This window comes from Ipomoea nil, unplaced genomic scaffold (assembly GCF_001879475.1).
Source record: "Ipomoea nil cultivar Tokyo-kokei standard unplaced genomic scaffold, Asagao_1.1 scaffold2926, whole genome shotgun sequence".
NCBI lineage: Eukaryota > Viridiplantae > Streptophyta > Magnoliopsida > Solanales > Convolvulaceae > Ipomoea > Ipomoea nil.
In genome coordinates, this window is record NW_017619354.1 from 4,480,001 (window position 1) to 4,503,655 (window position 23,655).

Below are 23,655 nucleotides of genomic sequence, written 5' to 3' on the forward strand. Positions count from 1 at the left end.
AATAATTAAATATTGTTCAATTCTATATTCTTCTAAGATTTCTATTACCATCATTAATTATTCTCAAATTTACCATAATTAAATAATTTGACCAATTATAAAGAAAGATTATTAAATAATGCACAGGACAATTGTTTAATTAAAAATTTTAAAAATTCATTAATAAAACATAAGGTTCTCATAGTTTTTTCTTAGAAACTCTTTACTAAAGTATTTTTTTTAGAAATTGGTGGGCCAAACCGCCTACGGCAGTTTGCGGTGGATACATCTCGAAAAAATACGCGATTTCAAAAAAACATTTGTCCAAAACGGACAACGAAGTCAAAAGTTATGCCGTGCCGAACTTTTGACACTTTACAACTTAAAATTAAAAAAAAAAAAAATGAAAGCCCGGTTCAGCCGGCGAGGTGGCATATGAGTAGGCCGATTCCGGCCTTCCTCGCAGCGGCCAGCGACACGATTTTTGCAACACTGACATATAAAATAGATACAGATTAGAATAGAATTAGTATTACACAATTTTATAATATTACAATAAAATTTTAACCCAGAACTATTGTAGAAATCAATATATTTTATTAGGAAGAGAGATTTTTTAGGAATTGGGCGGGAAGTTAAAATTTCAGAATTTTGTTTTTATATATAGTATAGATTGGGCGGGAAGTTAAAATTTCATGATTTTGTTTTTATATATAGTATAGATTGTATTACACTATTTTATAATATTAGAATAGAATTTTAACGCAGAATTATTGTACGAATGGGAAAGTAGAAATCAATATATTTTATTAGGAAGAGAGATTTTTTAGGAATTGGGCGGGAAGTTAAAATTTCAGGATTTTATTTTTATATATAGTACAGATTGTATTACACTATTTTATAATATTAGAATAGAATTTTAACGCAGAATTATTGTACGAATGAGAAAATAGAAATCAATATATTTTATTAGGAAGAGAGATTTTTTAGGAATTGCGCGGAAAGTTAAAATGTCAGGATTTTATTTTTATATATAGTACAGATTGTATTGCACTATTTTATAATATTAGAATAGAATTTTAACGCAGAATTATTGTACGAATGAGAAAATAGAAATCAATATATTTTATTAGGAAGAGAGATTTTTTAGGAATTGCGCGGAAAGTTAAAATTTCAGGATTTTATTTTTTATATATAGTCTAGATTGTATTACACTATTTTATAATATTAGAAAAGAATTTTAAAGCAGAATTATTGTACAAATGGAAAAGGAGAAATCAATATATTTTATTAGGAAAGAGAGATTTTTTAGGAATAGGGCGGGAAGTTAAAATTTTAGGATTTTGTTTTTATATATAGTATAGATTGTATTACACTATTTTATAATATTAGAATAGAATTTTAACGCAGAATTATTGTACGAATGGGAAAGTAGAAATCAATATATTTTATTAGAAAGAGAGATTTTTTAGGAATTGGGCGGGAAGTTAAAATTTCAGGATTTTGTTATTATATATAGTATATAGATAGATTGTATTACACTATTTTATAATATTAGAATAGAATTTTAACGCAGAATTATTGTACGAATGAGAAAATAGAAATCAATATATTTTATTAGGAAGAGAAATTTATTAGGAATTGCGCGGAAAGTTAAAATGTCAGGATTTTGTTTTTTATATATAGTCTAGATTGTATTACACTATTTTATAATATTAGAATAGAATTTTAAAGCAGAATTATTGTACAAATGAGAAAGTAGAAATCAATATATTTTATTAGGAAGAGAGATTTTTTAGGAATAGGGCGGGAAGTTAAAATTTCAGGATTTTGTTTTTATATATAGTATAGATTGTATTACACTATTTTATAATATTAGAATAGAATTTTAACGCAGAATTATTGTACGAATGGGAAAGTAGAAATCAATATATTTTATTAGGAAGAGAGATTTTTTAGGAATTGCGCGGAAATTTAAAATTTCAGGATTTTGAATTTTATATATAGTCTAGATTGTATTACACTATTTTATAATATTAAAATAGAATTTTAACGCAGAATTATTGTACGAATGGGAAAGTAGAAATCAATATATTTTATTAGGAAGAGAGATTTTTAAAGAATTGGGCGGGAAGTTAAAATTTCAGGATTTTGTTTTTATATATAGTATAGATTTTTACCCAGAATTATTGTACGAATGGGAAAGTAGAAATCAATATATTTTATTGGGAAGAGAAATATTTTAGGAATTGGGCGGAAAGTTAAAATTTCAGGATTTTGTTTTTATATATAGTATAGATTATTATTATTATTATTATTATTATTATTATTATTATTATTATTATTATTATTATTATTATTATTTCATAATATGTTTTTTGTTTTTTATTCTATTTTTTAATCATTTTACATTGCGAGTTTGCGTACACTATTATTATTGTTGTTGTTGTTGTTGTTGTAATTTATTTCATAATATGTTTTTTTTTTTTTCCGCACATCAACATTTTACCACTTTATTATTTAAAAAAAAAGTATTGATTTTAAAGATTGTGATTTTGGTAGGGCCCCATTGGATCGTTATGCTGTGCATCCGTATGCACCATGCATGGTGCATCCGGATGCAAAAACGACGTCGTTTTGATATCTAACTTAAAAAAAGAAAAAAAAGAAAAAAAAAAAAAAACAGAATTGCATAACTACACATCCATAATTTTATAACTATACATCCAGAATTACATAACTACACGTCCATAATTTCATAACTATAAATCCAGAATTGCATAACTACACATCCATAACTTCATAACTATACATCCAGAATTGCATAACTACACATCCATAACTTCATAACTATAATTCCAGAATTTCATAACTACACATCCATAACTTCATAACTACACATCCATAACTTCATAACTACACATCCAGAATTGCATAACTATACATCCAGAATTGCATAACTATACATCCATACGGATGCACAACATAATTTGCCGGCCCCATTTATTTACCAGAACGGGGCCACAAAAATTTAAAAACCGGCCCTGAACATTAAACAAGTTTTTTTTTGAAAAAACCAATGTGGTTGCATTTATATATGAATCGAAATAGAGTCTGGCGGGACCCCGTCCCAGTACATAGCTATAGAATAACCAAAGGCAGCCGATGCTAAAGCATGTGCCATAATATTCTGCGATCTAGGAATAAAATTAACTGAGCAAAAACTGAACATAGCTACAAAATTCTTGCAATCATCGAGGGCATAACCAAGATAGGACCGAGCCCGGATACTAGCTGAATCTAGGTAGGATCGTAAAGTCTGGCAATCCGTGAATATTTGAACTGACTGTTCTCCACGCTCTCTGAGCCACGATAAGGCCTCTTTCCATGCTAGCGCCTTGGCCATAAGGAGTGAGAGGCAAACTTGTGGTGGTACGCAATACGCCGATATATAACTGCCAAGGTGATCGAGCAAGACCACCCCGGCTGTGGCTGTCATTGATCCGGAGTTGAAACCTGCGTCGATGTAGCACCGTTTTGGTTGTGGCGGCGGTGGCTCGGGAGGAAGGGGATGCGGCAGTACAGTAGAGACCAGATCTTGGGTCGCTGCAGCGTTGGTCCCGAGGGGAGGCAGATTGCTCACGTCGGCCGACTGTTGGGCAGAGCCGGTAGTGCCATGCACACTTTGCCATGCCTTTACTGTTACTATAGTCGAAGTGAGAACTTTTCTTGGCAACGGTAAACATGCATCCCATATCGCACCGTTCCGGGCTCTCCAAATGTTGTATAGAATTCCAGCTGCAAATAACATTCCATTAGAGTCTAGAACATTCAAGATTGCCCTAAACCATTCATGAAAAATATTTGTCATAATGTGGGGGTTTGGAAGGCCAGATTGGCTCCATATGGACTTTGCATAATCACATAGGACTAATGAGTGCATAACATCTTCATTGATTAATCCACACATGGCACACATCAGATCAACATCCACCCTCTTTATAAGCAAGTTGTTGGTAGTAAGAAAGATATTACTTATAGCTCTCCATAGAAACATCCTCCACTTTGGTGGGATTTTTAGTTTCCATAGTGTGTTCCATTTATCAAAACTGGCATTGCTCTCATAAATGCCCACAATGTGTCTGTATCCATTCTTGACCGAGTAGCATCCATTGGGGTTATCATACTAGTACCATGTATCTTCATATTCCGGAGAGATAGGAATTCTTAAAATTCTTGGCACATCGTGTGGGTCAAAAATATCTGATAAAATATGCGGGTCCCATGTTCCAGTAGTCTGATCTATTAACCCCGATACTTTTGCATCCGATAATTGTGGTGGCATCTCCGTTTGGACCATAGGGTCCATTTCATCTTGTAACCAGGGGTCCTTCCATATTAGAGTTGAGTTACCATTTCCAATACGCCGTCTCACCCCACCAACTATAAAATCCTTAGCCGCCATGATACTCCTCCAACAATAACTAGGATTATTCCCAAGACATGCTTCAGAAAAGGGACGTTTACAGAAGTACCTAACCTTATAAATACGGGACACCAATGAGTCAGGATTGGTAAGTAAACGCCATGCTTGTTTACCTAACATTGCCAAATTAAATGCTCTTAAATCCTTAAAGCCCAGACATCATATTTCTTGGGGATACATAACTTATCCCAAGCATTCCAGTGAATACCACGGTCAGTCCCAGATCCCCACCAGTATCGGTTCATTGTTCGTTCAATAGCTGAACAGACAGATAAGGGTAGCAAAAATACACTCATTGAAAAGGTAGGCATAGCTTGAGCTACACTTTTCAATAATATTTCCTTCCCAGCCTGCGTTAGGAGTTTCTTATTCCATGACCCTATTCTCTGTCTGATTTTATCCTCAATATAGGCAAAGACCGCTTTCTTATTTCTTCCCACAAAAGCTGGTAACCCCAGATACTTTCCAAAGTTCAGGGCCTGAACCACTCCCAAAGCCTGTGCTACCATATCCTTGTCATTCTCACCAGCATTCTTGCTGTAGCAAATACTAGATTTCTGATAGTTAACCATCTGCCCAGACAAGCTCTCATATATTGACAAACAGTTCTTTATTTCAGTGGCCTCATGAATATTTGCCTTGAAAAATAGTAGACTATCATCAGCAAAGAACAAATGAGAGATCGGGGTTGCACCTCGTGCTACCCTGCAACCATGAATCAAACCACTGGTCTGTGCCTGCTGTAATAATAGGGAAAGGCCTTCTGCGCAGATAATAAAAAGATATGGGGACAAAAGATCCCCTTGCCTAAGACCACGAGTGGGCACAATCGACTCAGTAGGGGAACCGTTTATCATAAACATGTAGGAAACTGTAGTCACACATAACATAATCAGTTCCACCCATCTGTCATCAAAACCCAGGGCTTTAAGCATTCCTTTTAAGAAAGGTCATTCCATACGATCATATGCCTTTGCCATATCCAATTTAAGAGCCCCCCACCCAACAACACCACAATGTTTCCTGTTCAAAAAATGTCCCACCTCAGCTGCTACCAAAATATTATCAGTAATAAGCCGATTGGGTATAAAAGCACTCAGTGTGTCAGAAATAATACTCTCCATCAGGGGCTTCATTCTTTGTGTAATCATTTTAGCCATTACTCTGTAGACAACATTACTTAGGACTATAGGTCTTAGATCAGTCACTAATTCTAGCACATTCTCCCTAGATTCATTCCATCCGGTCCTAGTATTTTATTAGGGAACATTGCAAACAGAGCAGTCTTAACGTCGTCAATCCCAAATGGTTGAACATTAGACAAGTTTAGTTTCTCTTCTTCCACGCAACCCAAGTACGGACATTAAATTAGCCAGGGAAGAATGTTGAACATTAGACAAGTTTAGTTTCTCTTCTTCCACGCAACCCAAGTACGGACATTAAATTAGCCAGGGAAGAATTATTAGCCATATATATATGTTGCTTGTCGTACTTTCAGTTTCTCTTTCAAGAAAGCAGCCCAATCTATAATGTACGTACATATAATATAATGTAATAAGTTTTTTAAAAAAATATAATATAAAACAAAAGCAAAAATTTAATTGGGGTAGGGGGACAAACTAAAATTTAATTTCTCACACACGCACTCTCTCTATATGCATTTGTATATGTATTTAGTTGTTGTGTTGAGCATATAATTTAATTAACTACCTCTGCAACTAGATCATTAAGCACTAAATTAAAGTTAGGAGTTCGAACATAGGGAAAGTAGGGTTTTAGCTTTGTCGATCTACCCCACCTTTCACCAATTCTTTGGAGCACAATTTGAAAAAAATGGAGAAATCTCTTTCGAACTGATTAGCATATGCCTTTATCACGTTTGATGGACATGTAGTTGCCGTGCAAATGTTGCCCATGTTCTCTTCTATTCCTTTAGGTACCTGTGTGCAAACAATAAAAAATGTTCAAGGCATGCAAGTTAAAAAAAAAAAAAAAAGAATTAAAAAAATTATTAGAAGATAAGACTATATTTCAGATCGAAGATTTAATGATTTAAGAAAAAAAGTATATTTTTCAATCGTGTATATTAGTATATATATAAGATAGAGAGTTAATTCCAGCAATAGTCCTCCGACTATATTGATTTTCCAAAATTAGTCCTCGACTTTTAATTTAGACACTTTACATCTATTGACTTTCAATTTCTTTTCAATTGAGGTCCTTTCGTTAGATTACGGTAAATTGGACTTTAAATGAAAGAATAAAGTAGTCATTTCATCTGCCTAATGTATAATTCTTCGTATTTCTCATTTGTATGTGCGACTCCGGACATCAGATTCACTTAATTGTTTAATCCCTAAATCCACTTGAAGAACAAAATTTCATTAGGGCTTGTATACGCGACTTCGGACATGTGATTCACTTAATTGTTTAATCCCTAAATCCACTTGAAGAACAAAATTTCATTAGGGATTAACCAGTTAAGTGAATCACATGTCCGAAGTCGCGTATACAAGGAAAAAATACGAAGAATTATACATTAGGCAGATGAAATAACTACTTTACCCTTTCATTTAAAGTCCATTTTACCGTAATCTGATGAAAGGACCTCAATTGGAAAGAAATTGAAAGTCAAAGGATGTAAAGTGTCCAAATTAAAAGTCAGGGACTAATTTTGGAAAATCAATATAGTCGGAGGACCATTGATGGAATTAACTCTAAGATAGACAATGGAGACTAAAAGAAAAATGGACAATGAAGGCTATCGGAGGGGAAAAGCTTGCCATAAAATGAACCGGGAACTCCATTGAAGAAGCATAGCCCATACCCCTCTCCTATCTCCCTCCTTAAATCCTCTTCATGTTTTGGCAACGATTGAAAAATAATGTTGAAGTCATAAGGAAATAAATCATACTGATTATAGCTAATAATCAGTTCAAAGAAAGGAAAATAGACAGTTCTAACTAAGAGTGCAATTTATAACTTTATCATTATCAATTCAATAGTCAGGCCAATTTAAGTGGGGTTACACTTGAAATGCACAGTAAAAAATTATTAAATTTTTTGTGTATACCCAATTACGGCGAATTATATCGTGCACCAAGGCGCATTGTGCGCCCTGGCCCAAAACGACTTCGTTTTGTACATTTTTCTCGTGTCTGTTGTTAACCCCTTAACAAAAAATTCATGTTTAGAATGCACAGAATTGTATAATAGAAAACACAGAATTTTTATAACTGAAAATCCTGATGTTTCGATTGTACAGAATTATATACTCCGTAATAGAAAACACAGAATTTTATACCTGAAAACACATAATTTTATAACTGAAAATTCATGTTTCGAATGTACAGAATTATATAATAGAAAACACATAATTTTATACCTGAATACAGAATTTTATACCTGAAAACAAATAATCTTTTTTAAAAGGATAAAAATTCGTTGTTTCGAATGTACAGAATTTTATACATGAAAACATAGAATTTTATAACAGAATATAAAACGACGTCGTTTTGGAAGACGCCGGGCGCACATTACTATGTGCGCCCTGGTGCACGGTATAACGATTGCCCAATTACCCATTATTAAACATCTTGGGCCGGGGTTGCCCCTTTTCTCCCATTAATTAATAGCTGTTGGTTGTACGTGGACATAATAAACTATACGTTTTGAATATATATATATATATATATATATATATATATATATATATATATATATATAATTAAGTTCCTATGCGGTTGTATGTCTCCCGTGTGGTTGTGCGGTTATCAATGTGCGTAAGTTTTGTACTTAAGGTGCTTGAGTCTTGTGTTTAAGGTGGGTGAATTTTGTACTTAGGGTGCGTGAATCTTGTGCTTAAGGTACGTGAGTTTTGTACTTAAGGTGAGTGGGTATGTATTTAATGTGAGTAGTGTTCAAACTTAAAGTGCATGAGTTTTGTGTTTAAAGTGTGTGAATCTTGTGCTTAAGATGTGTGAGTTTTGACTATTGGCATTTCTCCTTAGTGAGAAGGTGTCTGAAATGTCTCTCATGACTTAAGGTGCGTGGGTATGTATTTAATATGAGTAGTGTTCAAACTTAAGGTGCATGAGTTTTATGCTTAAGGTGCGTGAGTTTTGTGTGCTTAAGGTGCGTGAGATTTGTGTTCTTAATGTGAGTAGTTGTTGAAACTTATGGTGCATTAGTTTTGTGATTAAGGTGCATGAGTTTGTGCTTAAGGTGCGTGAGTTTTGTGCTTAATGTGCGTCAGATTAGTGCTTAATGTGCGTCAGATTAGTGTTCATCAGGTGTTTTGTTTGAGTGCTTAATGTGCATGTGTTATGTACTTAAAGTGCGTCAATTTAATGCTTATATGTTCAAATGCGGTTAGTGCGTCCAGGTGTGGTTGTGTGGTGAGAGGATAGCCATTGATATTGTCAAAATCAACGTCCAAGATTGACAAAATTCAAAAAAAAAAAAAAAAAAAAAAAAAAAAAAAAAAAACGCGGTGACAATTTGATAATTTTTGCATCTAGGTCAAATTTAAGGTGCGTGATTTTCCTTCTTAAGGTGCGTGGTTTGTGTGCTGTGAGTAGTTATGTTGAAACTTAAGGTGCGTCAACCTGAAGCTTAAGTTGCGTGGTTTTTCCTTCTTAAGGTGCGTTGTTTTCCTTATTAAGGTGCATGATTTATATGCTTAAGGTGTGTAAGTTGTTGAAATTTAAAGTGCGCAATTTTAAAACTTTAGGTGCGTGGTTTGTGGACTTAAGGTATGTCGGGCTAAAGCTTTAAGTGCGAATGATTTGTGTTCTTAATGTGCTTTGTATGTGTGTTTAAGGTACGTGCGATTTGTGTATTTAAGGTGCGTCATTTTAGTGCTTAAGGTGCGTGTGATTTATGTACTTAAGGTGCGTCATTTTAATATTTAAGGTACGTCAACCACACAACCGCATGAGAACCCGGACCTAAACCCTTCCCTATATATATATATATATATATATATATATATATATATATATATATATATATATATATATATATATATATATATATATATATATATATATATATATATATATATATATATATATATATATATATAGAGAGAGAGAGAGAGAGAGAGAGAGAGAGTTGCACTCGGGTGCGAACGGCTCGCCCAGGCGCGAAATAGGAATGGATTCTGTCCGTCCACGTGTCCAGATCTAATGGATGAGAAACACTGATTTTTTAAATAAACGCGGTGGTATTTTCGTAAATAATTGAACATCGAAGTGCAAATAAAATATATTACAAGTGCATGTAAAATGTATTATAGGTGCAAGTAAAAATTTACACTAAGCATCAATACTTAGTTGCACCTATAGTTCTAAGTAGTTGCACACATAGTTATAAGTAGTTGCACCCAGGTGTGTGAATGTTTGCGAGTGATTTTTAGTGGTATTACTACCTGCTGAACTCAGATCAATGAATATTAACAAGGCAAATTTACATGCACTTATAGGTGAAAGTATGTGCACCTATAGTTATAAGTAGTTGCACCAATAGTTATAAATAGTTGCACATAGAGTTATAAGCACACCCAAGTGCATGAATGTTTGCGGAAAGTGAATGCTAACAAGGCAAAATTACATGCACTTATAAGTGATTTTACTTGCACTTCGATGTTCAATTATTTACAAAAATGTCACCGCGTTTTTTTTAAGTTATTAGATCTGGACACGTGTCGAGCGCTGATTCGTTCGCATTTCCCTCTTGAACACTTATATATATATATATATATATATATATATATATATATATATATATATATATAGGCTTAGGTTAAGTATCGTGAAGGCGCGCCGCAGGTGAAACATGCGGTTGATATATACTCCGTACTTTTTATTCTTGGTAAATATTAATAGAAATGTAATAGTTATAAAAATGTATTATATTTTTGGTAAAAAGTTTTACTTTGAGACCGTCTCAAGCAAAGCTAATTGTACAAATAATGTTAATATTAATTATATATATTTTTTAGTTATGATTTATGAGAGAAATTTACAGTAATGATCTGAATGCATGCTAAATTAAACATGATCTTGCATTGCAGCCTAAGGCTATCTTCATCCAAACAAATGAACCCCTTTCAAGATAATGTAAAAGATAATGTGATTTTTTTAGATCTGACTTTTATAGTTTTATTTCTTTTTTTTTTAATTTTATTATTATATTTATAAAATAAAATGAGAGTGGAACACTTTTGGAAGTGAGAGATGAGAAAATAGTGAAGAATTTACAAATTTGATGATGTGGAAGTGAGATCAACATTTGTAAGTGAGAGTATTCCATAGATAAAAATAGCTTTAGTGGGTAAATGAGCACAAGGGAGTAAATGAGCCTAAGTTGCTCATAAATCAACTCAAACCAATAAATTAAATCAATAAGTTGTTCGGTTAAGAGTCAAACTTATAACCTTGTAATTTTTATTTTGGAATTGAAGTATATAATCCTACGACGACAAGGGATGTGAATGAGTATGAAGTAAAATAGGGATATATTAATAAAGTCAAGAAAATATATAATTGAGTTCACAACCAGCCCACTACTCGAAATTATGAAATTTCCGACCACTTGAAAAGTGATTTTAAATTAAGTCGAAAGCCTTATTCCGACCACTTTTAGTATCTGGAAAAACCTTTGTTGCTATTTCCGATCACTTTTTGATATCAACTTGATTTAAGATCACTTTCAGGTGGTCGGAAATTTCATAATTTCCAGTAGTGAGCAGCGCAGCGGCTATAAAAAGGAGAAAAAGGAAGCATATTTGAGCAAGCTATTCAGTTATCAATTCCTACTACATATATATATACCTTGAAAAGTTTGAGTGATAGAGAGGAGAGATGAAGGTAGCTGAAGTGCTTCACATGAATGGAGGAATTGGAGACACCAGTTATTCCAACAACTCCCTTCTTCAGGTTAATTATATTATTGCAGTCAATAACATTAATCCATATATTCATCCAAGTCATAAATCTTGTAGTTTTATTGTCAAAAAAGACATGGTGGTTTTATATATGTTTAGTGTTTTTGGTTTTGGGTAATTAATTAATGCAGAGAAAGGTGATACTTGTGACCAAGCCAATAACAGACAGAGCCATAACAAGCCTATATACCAGCCTCAACAATCCTAAGACCATCTCCATTGCAGACTTGGGCTGTTCCTCCGGCCCCAACACCTTTCTCGCCGTCTCCAACCTCGTCAAAGCCGTCGATAGTGCGCGGAAGAAGCTCCAGCGGCGACAGTCTCCGGAGTTTCAGATTTACTTAAACGACCTTCCCACCAACGACTTCAACACCATTTTCAAGTCGTTATTGCCAAAACATGAAGAGGGTTTTAGGAGGGAGATAGGAGAGGGGTGTGGGCTGTGCTTCTTTAATGGAGTTCCCGGTTCATTTTATGGCAGGCTTTTCCCCTCCAATACCCTCCATTTTGTTCATTCTTCTTCTAGTCTCCATTGGCTATCTCAAGTACGAGTATATATATACACACTTAATTATGAATTACAATAATCATGAATGAATTCTACCTTTAATTTGATTCGCGCACAGGTTCCTAAAGGAATAGAAGAGAACAAGGGCAACATTTGCATGGCAACTGCTAGTCCACCATCTGTGATAATGTTATACTATGATCAATTTGAACAAGATTTTTCTACTTTTCTCAAGTGTCGCTCTATAGAATTAGTGAAAAATGGGAGAATGGTTTTGACCATGTTAGGTAGACAAAGTGAAGGCCCTTTCTGCCATATTTGGGAACTCCTAGCTTTAGCCCTCAATGATATGGTTGCAGAGGTACTTAATTATATGCATAACACAACTTTAAAAAACTTATTACATTATTTTAGATTGGCCTTCTCAGAAGAGAAACTATATTATACGGAGTATTATAGTATTATATTTTATATATATATATATATATATATATATATATATATATATATATATATATATATATATGGGGCTAAAAGTTGGTTTAATTTGATATGATGCAGGGTTTTGTGGAAGAAGATAAACTAAATTCTTTTAATGTTCCTCTATACATACCATCTTTAGCTGAAACAAAATTCCTAGTTGAGAAGGATGGTTCCTTCACTATTGACTACTTGGAGGCTTCCCAAATTCATTGGACTGAATATAATAATGATGGGTACAACGTTATTGGTAGGTGCATGAGAGCTGTTGCTGAGCCTATGCTTGTTAGCCATTTTGGTGAAGGAATAATTGATGAGGTGTTCCGCAGATACGAAAAGATGATTGCTCATTCCATGTCGACTAGCCCGGACTACTCTCAACTCATTATTGTTACTGTTTCGGTTATTAAAATGTAATTTAATTCTAAATGTATCACAAATTTGAACTTAATTTGTGTATTTAGTTAAGATTTTCAAGTAATGTTATCTTAAAATTCACTATAAGAAAATAATTTAAGCATATAAATGAGTTTTTTTTTTTTTTTTGGTTTTTATAATACGAAGCCAAGCTAAGAGTGCCACAAGGCATTGCATGTAGTGTTGAGGGAATATGTGATGTGTAGTGCTTCTGATCTGTGTTATTTATTTGGGATGAAATGAGGAAATCCTCAATCGACCATTGGTACGGTGATTCTTTGGGCAATTTATATCGTGCACCAGGGCTCACTTTGCATTGTGCGTCCTAGTGCAAAACGACGTCGTTTTATACATTTTTTTTTATAGAAAATTCCGTTTTCTTGTGTCTGTTGTTATCTTCTTTAAAAAAAAAAAAAAAAAAAAAAAAAAAACTCATGTTTTGAAAATATACATAATTGCATAACAGAATGTACATAATTGTATATCAGAATACACATACTCTTTTTTGAAAAGATAATACACATAATCTAACATAATACGTAATACACATAAAATTTTAATGTAATACACATAAACTCTTAACATAATACACATAAACTTTTAACCCTTGAAAAAAATATCATGTTTCAGATTTACATAATTGTATAAAAGAATGTACATAATTGTATAACATAATACACATAATTATATACCATAAAACACATACACTCTATTACGTCAACTCCCTACATAACTTAACAAAACGACGTCATTTTGAGAGACGTAGGATGCACATTGTTATGTGCGCCGTGGTGCTGATGCAGGGTATAACGATTGGATTATTTGGATTTGGGCCGCCTGGATTGACCGTTAGTTGAAACAGTTGTTCTTCGCATGTTTTCTCAACTTAAGATTATGTGTGTTTTGGGCAATAGTTATGCCATTGACCCGAGTTCATCCTGTAAGGAGACCCAAGTTCAAAACAACGTAATTTGCACATGTGAAAGTAATGGTGTTGTTAGTGGCACCGTTTTCACTTTTCACATCCAATGTTTTTTTTTTTTTTTGTTAATTATTGAAAACAATTCAGCGAGTGAATATTCAGTTATGTAATTGTGAATATAAAGTTATGAAATTGTGAATATAGAGTTATATAATTGTGAATATAGAGTTCAAAAATTGTGAATATAGAGTTCTGCAATTGTGAATATTGAGTTCTGTAATTTTGTATATTGAGATTTACAATTGTGAATATTCAGTTCTAAAATTGTGATTATAGAATTCAAAAATTGTGAATATAACCCGGGTCCACCTTGTCCGAGTCCACAACATAATTTGCCGTGTTTCATAGTTATACCATGAACCCGAGTTCACATTTCAAGGTGGATTCGTGTCTAAAATACACAATTTACGTACCGAATGTTCACAATTTAAATTGTGAACATTTAGTATGTAAACTGTGTACATAAATTATGAACATGTAATATGTAAATTGTAAACAATCAATATATAAATTGTGAACATTCAGTATATAAATCATCCTTGAGTTACTTATAAGTGATAACTGGTTGACTCCTATGAGAACTGATGTGAATGACTGAATGAGTATGAAGTAAAATAGGGATATATTGATAAAGTCAAGAAAATAGTTGAGTTTACAACCAGCAGCCAGCGGCTATAAAAAGGAGAAAAGGAAGCTAGCATATTTGAGCAAGCTAGCTATCCTATCTAGGCATTCACTCATCAATTCCTACATATACCTTGAAAAGTTGGTAGTATAGAGAGAGAGATGAAGGTAGATGAAGTGCTTCGCATGAATGGAGGAAATGGAGACACCAGTTATGCCAACAACTCTCTTCTTCAGGTTAATTATTGCATTCCTTAAAGTTAATCCCTTCATGCAACTCATAAATCCTGTACTGTCGTTATATATTGTCAAAAAGAAATGGTTTTTTTTTTTAAATGTTTTTGGTTTTGGGTAATTAATGCATGCAGAGAAAGGTGATACTTATGACGAAGCCAATAACAGACAGAGCCATAACAAGCCTCTATACCAGCCTCAACAATCCTAAGACCATCTCCATTGCAGACTTGGGCTGTTCCTCCGGCCCCAACACCTTTCTCGCCGTCTCCGTGTGAGATTTAAATATACAAAGCATAATCTACGAGAAACTTAACTCGTAACAGCGGAAGCGGAAGCATTGTAGATCTCCAGCCATAGTTGATATCCTGTTGTATTGTAGATCTGCAGAATAGGGTTAGCCGTTTCATCTCATACTTGACTCAGAACCCTAGATGGTGTATTGGTATTTTCTGAGCCGTATGAGTACCATATATTATTCATGTATCTTGTATCCCATCAATACAAGCTTTATATAGGCACATTGGTGGATATAAGACTTAAACCTAAAGGTCCAACCCAACCAATTACTTAATGGGCCTAGTCCACTTGCACCACATAAGTAAGACCCATAATATATAATATATATTATACGGGAAAGTCTTACAGTCTCCCACTTGGTGCAAGTAATAGCACAATTCGCATTAAAGAACAAAACACACGAATCATAGTAATATGTCCTCTACTGAATAAGTGAGTAATATCTCCTATGATCACATGCATATTTGATTCCCCAACTTGAATCCTTTATGAACAAACCCAATGTTTATTCTTGGTACCTGAAGGGATGTTTCTCAAAATAAAATGTATATGCGCAACTTAAGAGAGAAAATCATCCAAATTGTACAAAAGAGGACATTGTATGATCTCTAATATCCTTAAAAGCATGCCTTAAGTAGAGATCTCTTAATTAGCATAATGCTAACTATATATTCCATAACTTCTTTATAAGTTAACATAAGTAGTACCTCTAACGGCTAAGAGCTTGGAGTTGACACATCTGTCACTCCCACTCATCAAAATAGCCAAAAGATAGTCAAGTCACAGAAGCATTCCAATAACTTAGACAATAAACCAAAACTCTAAGTACATAAATTTGGAATCTTAAACATACACCATAACTTCCCAAATAATCTTTAAGGTCCACCTCAAAATGAACTGAACATTATGAGTCTTACTTTTATGTTTCTCAAAATTGTCTTGAGCCTTACAAACCAAAATGGCCCAGGATCAATTTTGAAGAAACTAAAGACTATTAAATGCGTGCTGAAGAATTTATTACTTAACAGTGCACCACAAGTTATATGTTTTGTTCTAATAAACTCCTCAATATTGTTACAACATTTTTCATAAATATGTTGCTAAACCAATATGAATTTATATGAACAAATACAATATTAATACTTGTGGAATCTTTTGGACTTATTGTTTTACATACAATCCAATACGGGATGCATGAAGTCAATTAAATCCAAAATCTTTAATGGAGTATCTTAATGATCTTTTTCTAAATGATCACTCCCACTGATTATGGAGTATCTTAATGATCTTTTTCTAAATGATCACTCCCACTGATTAAGATATTCTTTAGCAAAATTAATGATATACGTACTCGTAATTGATTTGACCAACTAACAAATGAAGACATAATTCCCCACCATTAGTTGAACATACTAAATAATCAATTTTTGGTTCCAATTAAAGTCCAACTAAATAATGAAGATATTAATTCCCCACCATTAGTTGGACATACTAAAATAATAAAACACACCTTCCAAAACCAAGTTAGAATTTGGCTCAAAAGGTATATTTTAATCTTGGAATCCAAAAGAGGTATATCACATCACATAACTTACTATAGTTGATCCAAATAACCAAGTAAGTTCGTGAAGCAATTAATAAAGGCGGCTAAATTTTGGGAAGTGACTGAATACATGTTTTGCCAATGCAAACCGTGAAACTTAGAATTATAATTGAACTAAATTTATAAATTCTAAGAAATTGTGATAAAATTATTACCTAATGGGTTAAAGGATTTATTGACATAAAACTTGCCTGTGGGCTAAAGTTTTAATTCTATTAAGTCCAACTAAACCCTTATGATAATATGTTATCTCAATTACTAAATAGACAGAAGAATCTAGTGACATAAAACTTGCCTGTGGGCTAAAGTTTTACTCAATTAGATCCAACTGAAATTTTATGATGAAACAATTATCAAATAAGTTGAAGAATCAAGTGACATAAAACTTGCCTGTAGGCTAAAGTTTTACTCAATAAGATTCACAACAACTATTATGATAAAAAAAACTTAAGAAATCATGTTCATTTCCTTAATCCCTGTGGGTAAATTAAGAAATATGATTTAAAAATTTACATCATAAAATTAAACTTTATGATAGAGATGAGAATTATTTACAAATAACCATAAAGTAAATAAAATTAATTTATTTCTATCATCACTGATAAAACTACTAAACCACATTCCGATACATAATTGCCTGTGGGCTAAATTATGACCGTAGTCCAGTATTTCATCCTGATTAACTATACAAATATACCGAAATTGCCTGTGGGCTAAATTCCATCATATTACATACAATTAATCACAAATGATATGTCCAAAACTGTATGTGATCAAGATAAACTGCTTAATATATAATTTTAACTAATTAAGGATGCTGTGGCTACTCCCCAACTCATTAAAATTATAAGATCACTAGACAATTATCATTGCCATCTTTATGTATTTTAAACCTTAGACAATTTTAGTAAATTAAAGATGCTGAGGCTACTCTTTAATTAATCTAAAATTGTAATCACTTGGCAAAAGGGGAATTTAAAGCCTAACAAACAAATTAAACCAACACATGATAGACAATTATTAGGTATATACTCCCAGGAAAGTTGGTCGAGACGAAGCTCGGTTAAATACCAACTCCTTAGACAGAGTAGCGTCACAAGGGGACTAGTAGCAACAAGGTTTTTAAGCCAGGGCCATAGAACTAGTATTCCTCCCCAAGAAACTTCCCTAAGTCATGCGTTCTCATGTTTGAAGTAAAATCGTTTGGAAGATCTAAAGATTGTAGATTCACATATGAATAAGGCTTTAAATTGATGAATTAAGTTAACAGACTAAACGTGCTTAAATTCAGGCACTACCGCAACTAAAGTTTATGCATTAGTCCAACTTAATTAGGAATAATATAATTCCATCCTAAATTTATGCATTTCTAAAGGCATAATAAGACAAAATTGCATAATTTAAAACAAAATAATATGCTTAGGACAAACATGCATAAAATTAAACATTAAACTCATATATTTCAAACAAATTGCATAGTTTAAAGCAATTTACAATATGAGATTTCAATAATTTTGAAATTTTAAACTGTAAACCCATGACAAAATGTTTTAATGCATAAAGATCAAATTTATGAGAAATAACTGAATTTACAAATTCTAACAATATCAAACCAAAATGATATGCTGTCATTTGTAATTCAAAATCTCACAAAACCTAATTGCATAATTAAACTTAATATTATGCACTTAATTAATATGATCAAATGCATAAAACAATCTAAATAGTATGAAATCACACCAAATATTAATTTATTCATACTTAATCAAATATGGGCAAAAACATTAATCATAATTCAAAGACTGAATGAATTATGGAATAAATATACAGTAATGACAATAGTCAGTTGCCTTAGAAAAAAAAAATTTCTTATCTGAAGCATTGCCACATAAACATAATTGGAAACAAATCAGGATTCATAAATAAACCATAATAATATTGTTATCATTAAAATATTAATGGTAATAAATAAATAACCTTATAATCACCATTAATATTTGGTAATAACAACCAAAGTATGGTAATATACCTTCTTTAATGTTTCCATTTTTCTTAAAAAAATAAAATGTGGCAATTTCAAAATTATAGCAGTCAAACTATAACTATAGCACTAATTACCAAAAATGAATAATGATAAAACTTAATGACTAACCTTAATGATGCAAATTGCATCTCCCATAGTGCTATAATTCTTCCATCTTCATCGTCAGTAACCTCAATGCAACGTCACGTAACAATAAACACTAAATAGGTAATCTTTCCAAACATAATAGATTACCAAGAAATAATAATTACTATGAAAGGTAATAAACGAGATTAGCCCCTAAACTTAATAATAGTAATTAATAATGCCAAATATAACTTAATAAATGGCAAAACCGCAAAACCATAATTAAGGGGATACTGAATGTCAATCTCATATTACCACATAATAATTAACCAAGACTATAATGTCTTTCAGGGAGACTGAAATTATGGTAATAATCAAATTACCATTGTAAAGGCAATATACCAACTATATTGCTTACTATATCATTAAAGGAATTAATATTATTATTAAGGCCCTGAAAACTATTTGATAGATTAAAATATATATAATCAACTTAAACAATAGTTATAATTCTTAATGGCCAAAATAACAATTATAATCCTTAAATTCTTAATGGCTCATAAATAGACCCAATATAATAATTATAGCACTTAATCACTCAAATTAGACTCATAAACTCAATGGTCCAAGTGAGTTGTGACATGGATATAAAATGGTCTAGTACTGAAATATATCCAAACTTAATAATTAATATTATTACCAACCAAGAATACCATTAACATAATATGGTAGTTAGTAATAATTAAGACTTAGTGAACATGTTATGCATAATAATCAATATTATTACCATAATAAACATGTTATAAGTCAAAATAAAATAGCTATAATTATTATTAAAATATCAATCAAAAATGGTGGGATCCAAACTTAATGGCCCAAGATAGGTCCCAAAAAACTTGTTCAAAATAGGTTTTAAAGCCCTAAGTCAGAAATAGGACTAAAATATGCTCAAAATTAAATGAGAAACCAAACAAGCTGTCTTAACAGGCCATAATGTCAAATATTGACCTAAGGATCCTAAAAATTGAATGACATTTAATATAGAGACTATGAGTTGATAATATTTTAATCCAACTTTAATGCATGCTTTTATGAATGTACAATTATAATAAAATAATTTATGAATATACATAGCATGCTTGGATTTTTACATATTAATATATATTAACTCATGAATATCCTAAACAAATTGCAATACTTCAGGCAATTTAATATACACTTTAATATTAAATTAAGATTCACATAAAAACTTTAAATCTTAATATTTTCCCATAATTGAATGATAATTTAATTATGAATTCAATGCCAAAATTAAGAAAACTAAAGGGCATCATCCAAAAAACAAGCAATTACCATATTTTTACCATTTGCCAAAATAATATAATATACCATATTAAATTAGGTAATATAAATATGGTAATAATTAAACCACATAATTACCATTTACCAAAATTAATATGTAATATTAATTAAATAAGGCAACTAAATATGATAAAAAACTAAAAATAAAGGTATATTGCAATTTTGAAAAAGGAAATGTACCAGTAGTACTCATCCGTTTTCTTCCTGGAATGCTGCATGCCTTCGTCGGACCATCACCATCCACGGAAGACATCGCCTGAAGGAGGACACCGTTGCCGACCTTAATAGCAGCGCGCAGATGGAGCAGCCGCAGCCCGGAGCCAACGTCACCTGAAGCAGGACGTCGCCGGAAAACTAGCGAAGAAGCAGGGAAGCCACCGGACGAACAAACTGACCGGTGATTTCTCCATCGATGCCGTACGTGGCTTAGGCGAAGAAGTTGCCACCCCACAGCGTCCCACGGCGTTGCTGCTACGACTCCACTGGAGTCTGAAGCCGCCGTCGTCTGCAAATCGCAAAGCCGTAGCTTGCTGCCGGTCACCGTCTACTGCATCCATTGCCCATTCTCCGGAAAACCAGTGACTTTATTCCTCCTCATGTAGCCGCGAAATCAATGGCTAAAGTTTCTTTATGATTGAGAGTCGGTCTCCCACCAACAGCGCCCCATGGTGCAGCACTCGTAATTCCGGTCAGGCAACAACCATAAAATCATCAATAAATGGGATCAGCATGAAATTTTTGTGAAGGGAAGAATGAAATTTCATACAACGTATATCTCATTGAGCCAAACAAATGTTTTCAAAAAAAATATATTTTATTAATGCTAAAAATAATAATTTTCAGCAGTCCAAATATTCATATACAAAAACTTAATGTATATGAAAATAAATTGATATTATTTTAGGCACAACAATCAACCAGACAGAGATTAATAAAGGCTCTTGATACCAAATGTGAGATTTAAATATACAAAGCATAATCTACGAGAAACTTAACTCGTAGCAGCGGAAGCGGAAGCATTGTAGATCTCCAGCCATAGTTGATATCCTGTTGTATTGTAGATCTGCAGAATAGGGTTAGTCGTTTTGTCTCATACTTGACTCAGAACCCTAGATGGTGTATTGGTATTTTCTGAGCAGTATGAGTACCATATATTATTCATGTATCTTGTATCCCATCAATACAAGCTTTATATAGGCACATTGGTGGATATAAGACTTAAACCTAAAGGTCCAACCCAACCAATTACTTAATGGGCCTAGTCCACTTGCACCACATAAGTAAGACCCATAATATATAATATATATTATACGGGAAAGTCTTACACTCGGACCTCCTCAAAGCCGTCCATAGTGCTCGGGAGAAGCTCCGGCAAAACTCCTCGCCGGAGTTTCACATTTATTTGAATGATCTTCCCAGCAATGACTTCAACACCATTTTCCAGTCGTTGCACAAACATCAAGAGGATTTAAGGAGGGAGTTGGGAGACGGGTCTGGGCCGTGCTTCTTCAATGGAGTTCCTGGTTAATTTTATGGAAGGCTTTTCCCCACCGAGAGCCTCCATTTTGTTCAATCTCAGGTATATATATATATATATAACAAAATATTCATCAATCTAGGAAAATGAAAAAAGTTATTTAATTCAGTACAATAGTTATATTGTTGAACTATTTGTTGTGTTTAGGTACCTAAAGGAATAGAAGATAACAAGGGCAACATATACATGTCAGCTTCAAGCCCACCTAGTGTGATACAGGCCTACTACCACCAATTTCAATAGTTATGCTGTGCAACCGAATGTACCTTGCTCATGGTGCATACGGTTCAAAACGACGCCGTTTTGATTAAAAACGCGCGTCCTACTTTTAAAAAAAAAAAAATCAGGTTCGACTCTCAGCAATAGCATTATTGTGGATATATAGTTATGAAATTGTGGATATATAGTTATGAAATTGTGGTTATATAGTTATGAATTTATGGATATTTAGTTCATTCATTGTGGATATTTAGTTCAATCATATATTGTGGATATTTAGTTCATTCATTGTGGATTTTTACTTCATTCATTCATTCATTGTGGATTTTTACTTCATTCATTCATTCATTGTAGATTTTTACTTCATTCATTCACTATGGATATATAGTTATGAAATTGTGGATATATAGTTATGAAATTGTGGTTATATAGTTATGAATTTCTGGATATATAAAAATGCTATTGCCGGGAATCGAACCTGATTTCTTCTTTAAGTGGGACGCGCGTTTTTTTTAACCAAAACGGCGCCGTTTTGCAACCGTATGCACCTTGTAAGGTGCATTCGGTTGCACAGCATAATTTGCGCACCAATTTGAAGGAGATTTTTCGACTTTCCTCAAATGTCGTTCAGATGAATTGGTGAAAGGTGGAAGGATGGTTCTGACCACTTTGGGTAGGAAAAGTGAAGACCCTAGTAGCAAAGATGGGTGCCATATTTGGGAACTCCTAGCTATATATGGCCCTTAATGATCTAATTGCAAAGGTAGTTAATTTTCAACCCGATCTTGATCCATTATAAAACTTATAGAAAATTTTAACATATCAGTTGCACCAGGTATAATGTTAATTTGGACGTGTTTAATTGTACCTAATATATATATATATATATATATATATATATATATATATATATATGCATCATTCGTGTACATTTTTCTCTTCGAAATTATATTGAGAGGTCGTATAGAGTATTGAAGAAGAGATGGAAAATACTTGCTAATTAAAAAGTCACAGTTTTGGAGACCAAATTGGTGTTATATGACCACATTTGCACTACATAATTATTTCGGAAGAATTCGCGAGATGACATGATGTTTAATGTGCTTGAGCAGCATCCAGATTTTCGATGAACTTCAAGATTCAAATAGTAATGTCTCCATCAACGAAAATTTAAGTGAGACCTCTATTAGGAATTATAAGGGAAAATATAATACTTTTGATGAAAAAAGTAATACTTTTACATCAAAATATAAAAGTATTATATTTGTTCTCAAAATATTTGGTTTTCCCTTATAAGTAACAAACATTTTATTCTTAATTTAGTATTATATTTACTAGTATAAGAATTACATTTGCACATTGGCCTGATCTAATCGACATGTCTCACACAAATAAAGATCCGTGAGATGGTCTCATACAAGTATGACCTTAAAATTTATTATTTATGCAATTGTGTTTTAATTCATGGTCCATAGTAACATTTGTGAAAGAAACTTTGCTTTCTTAATTCATTTAAGTTGGAAAACGTTTTATTTTTATTAAATACTCCGTAATTGTTTAAATGTGTATTGAGACTTGAGACTGTTGAGAGGCCACTAAATAAAGTCGAGGGAAAGGGCTCGATATAAGAAAGAAGTTAATTAACAATGGAGGTCAAAAAAAAAAAAAAAAAAAAAACAAACAAACAAACAAACAAAACAAAACAATGGAGGTCATATCGGGTTGTCAGACACGGAATCGGTACCCGACCCGTGATCGGTTTCCAAACACTTTATTTAGTATTTATATAATTGACATAGTTAATAGTTCTATGTGAACTATGATTGTCAAATAAAACTGTAAAATAATTAAAATGATACTTTAAT

At 32.7% G+C, this 23,655-nt stretch overlaps 4 protein-coding genes and 1 pseudogene across 5 annotated transcripts in view; 3 read left to right on the forward strand and 2 right to left on the reverse strand.

Annotated features, from left to right (window-relative positions):
• LOC109161962 (salicylate carboxymethyltransferase-like) overlaps positions 1-4,744 on the forward strand; it is an 11,007-nt gene extending 6,263 nt beyond the window's left edge. The window contains exon 5 of the mRNA XM_019310554.1: positions 4,733-4,744. The gene's annotated coding sequence lies outside the window, so the exon portion shown is untranslated. The remainder of the gene's footprint in view (positions 1-4,732) is intronic.
• The window catches only part of LOC109161965 (salicylate carboxymethyltransferase-like), an 18,844-nt gene extending 5,970 nt beyond the window's left edge, over positions 1-12,874 (forward strand). The window contains exons 3-6 of one of the 2 annotated variants that reach the window (XM_019310559.1): positions 11,323-11,406; positions 11,546-11,959; positions 12,041-12,283; positions 12,484-12,874. In XM_019310559.1, coding sequence (XP_019166104.1) covers positions 11,332-11,406; positions 11,546-11,959; positions 12,041-12,283; positions 12,484-12,819 — 1,068 coding nt within the window. In that variant the 5' untranslated portion in view covers positions 11,323-11,331 and the 3' untranslated portion in view covers positions 12,820-12,874. Of the gene's footprint in view, positions 1-11,272; positions 11,407-11,545; positions 11,960-12,040; positions 12,284-12,483 lie in introns of those variants that run through there. The other variant, XM_019310558.1, reaches the window with a different exon arrangement.
• Positions 3,071-4,444, reverse strand: LOC109161709. The gene is made up of 2 exons (XM_019310198.1): positions 4,173-4,444; positions 3,071-4,088 (listed from the first exon to the last, which is right to left on the reverse strand). The coding sequence occupies exons 1-2, from the start codon at positions 4,442-4,444 to the stop codon at positions 3,071-3,073; spliced, it is 1,290 nt and encodes a 429-aa protein (XP_019165743.1).
• Positions 4,603-5,625, reverse strand: LOC109161710. Its single transcript, XM_019310199.1, has 3 exons — positions 5,427-5,625; positions 4,791-5,336; positions 4,603-4,724 (listed from the first exon to the last, which is right to left on the reverse strand). The coding sequence occupies exons 1-3, from the start codon at positions 5,623-5,625 to the stop codon at positions 4,603-4,605; spliced, it is 867 nt and encodes a 288-aa protein (XP_019165744.1).
• On the forward strand, positions 9,562-22,537 carry LOC109161711 (annotated as a pseudogene).
• Positions 22,538-23,655: the final 1,118 nt, after the last annotated feature.

Bases quoted from the DNA above. Each gene is read 5' to 3' on its own strand.
- LOC109161710 (XM_019310199.1), bottom strand. From the start codon at position 5,625: ATGGCTAAAATGATTACACAAAGAATGAAGCCCCTGATGGAGAGTATT. The intron at 5,337-5,426 runs GTATGGAATGAC...GTGTGACTACAG, and splicing joins TATGGCAAAGGCATATGATC to TTTCCTACATGTTTATGATA. The intron at 4,725-4,790 runs GTGTAGCTCAAG...CTGTCTGTTCAG, and splicing joins GAAGGAAATATTATTGAAAA to CTATTGAACGAACAATGAAC.
- LOC109161709 (XM_019310198.1), bottom strand. From the start codon at position 4,444: ATGGCGGCTAAGGATTTTATAGTTGGTGGGGTGAGACGGCGTATTGGA. The intron at 4,089-4,172 runs GTACTAGTATGA...GAGCAATGCCAG, and splicing joins CCGGAATATGAAGATACATG to TTTTGATAAATGGAACACAC.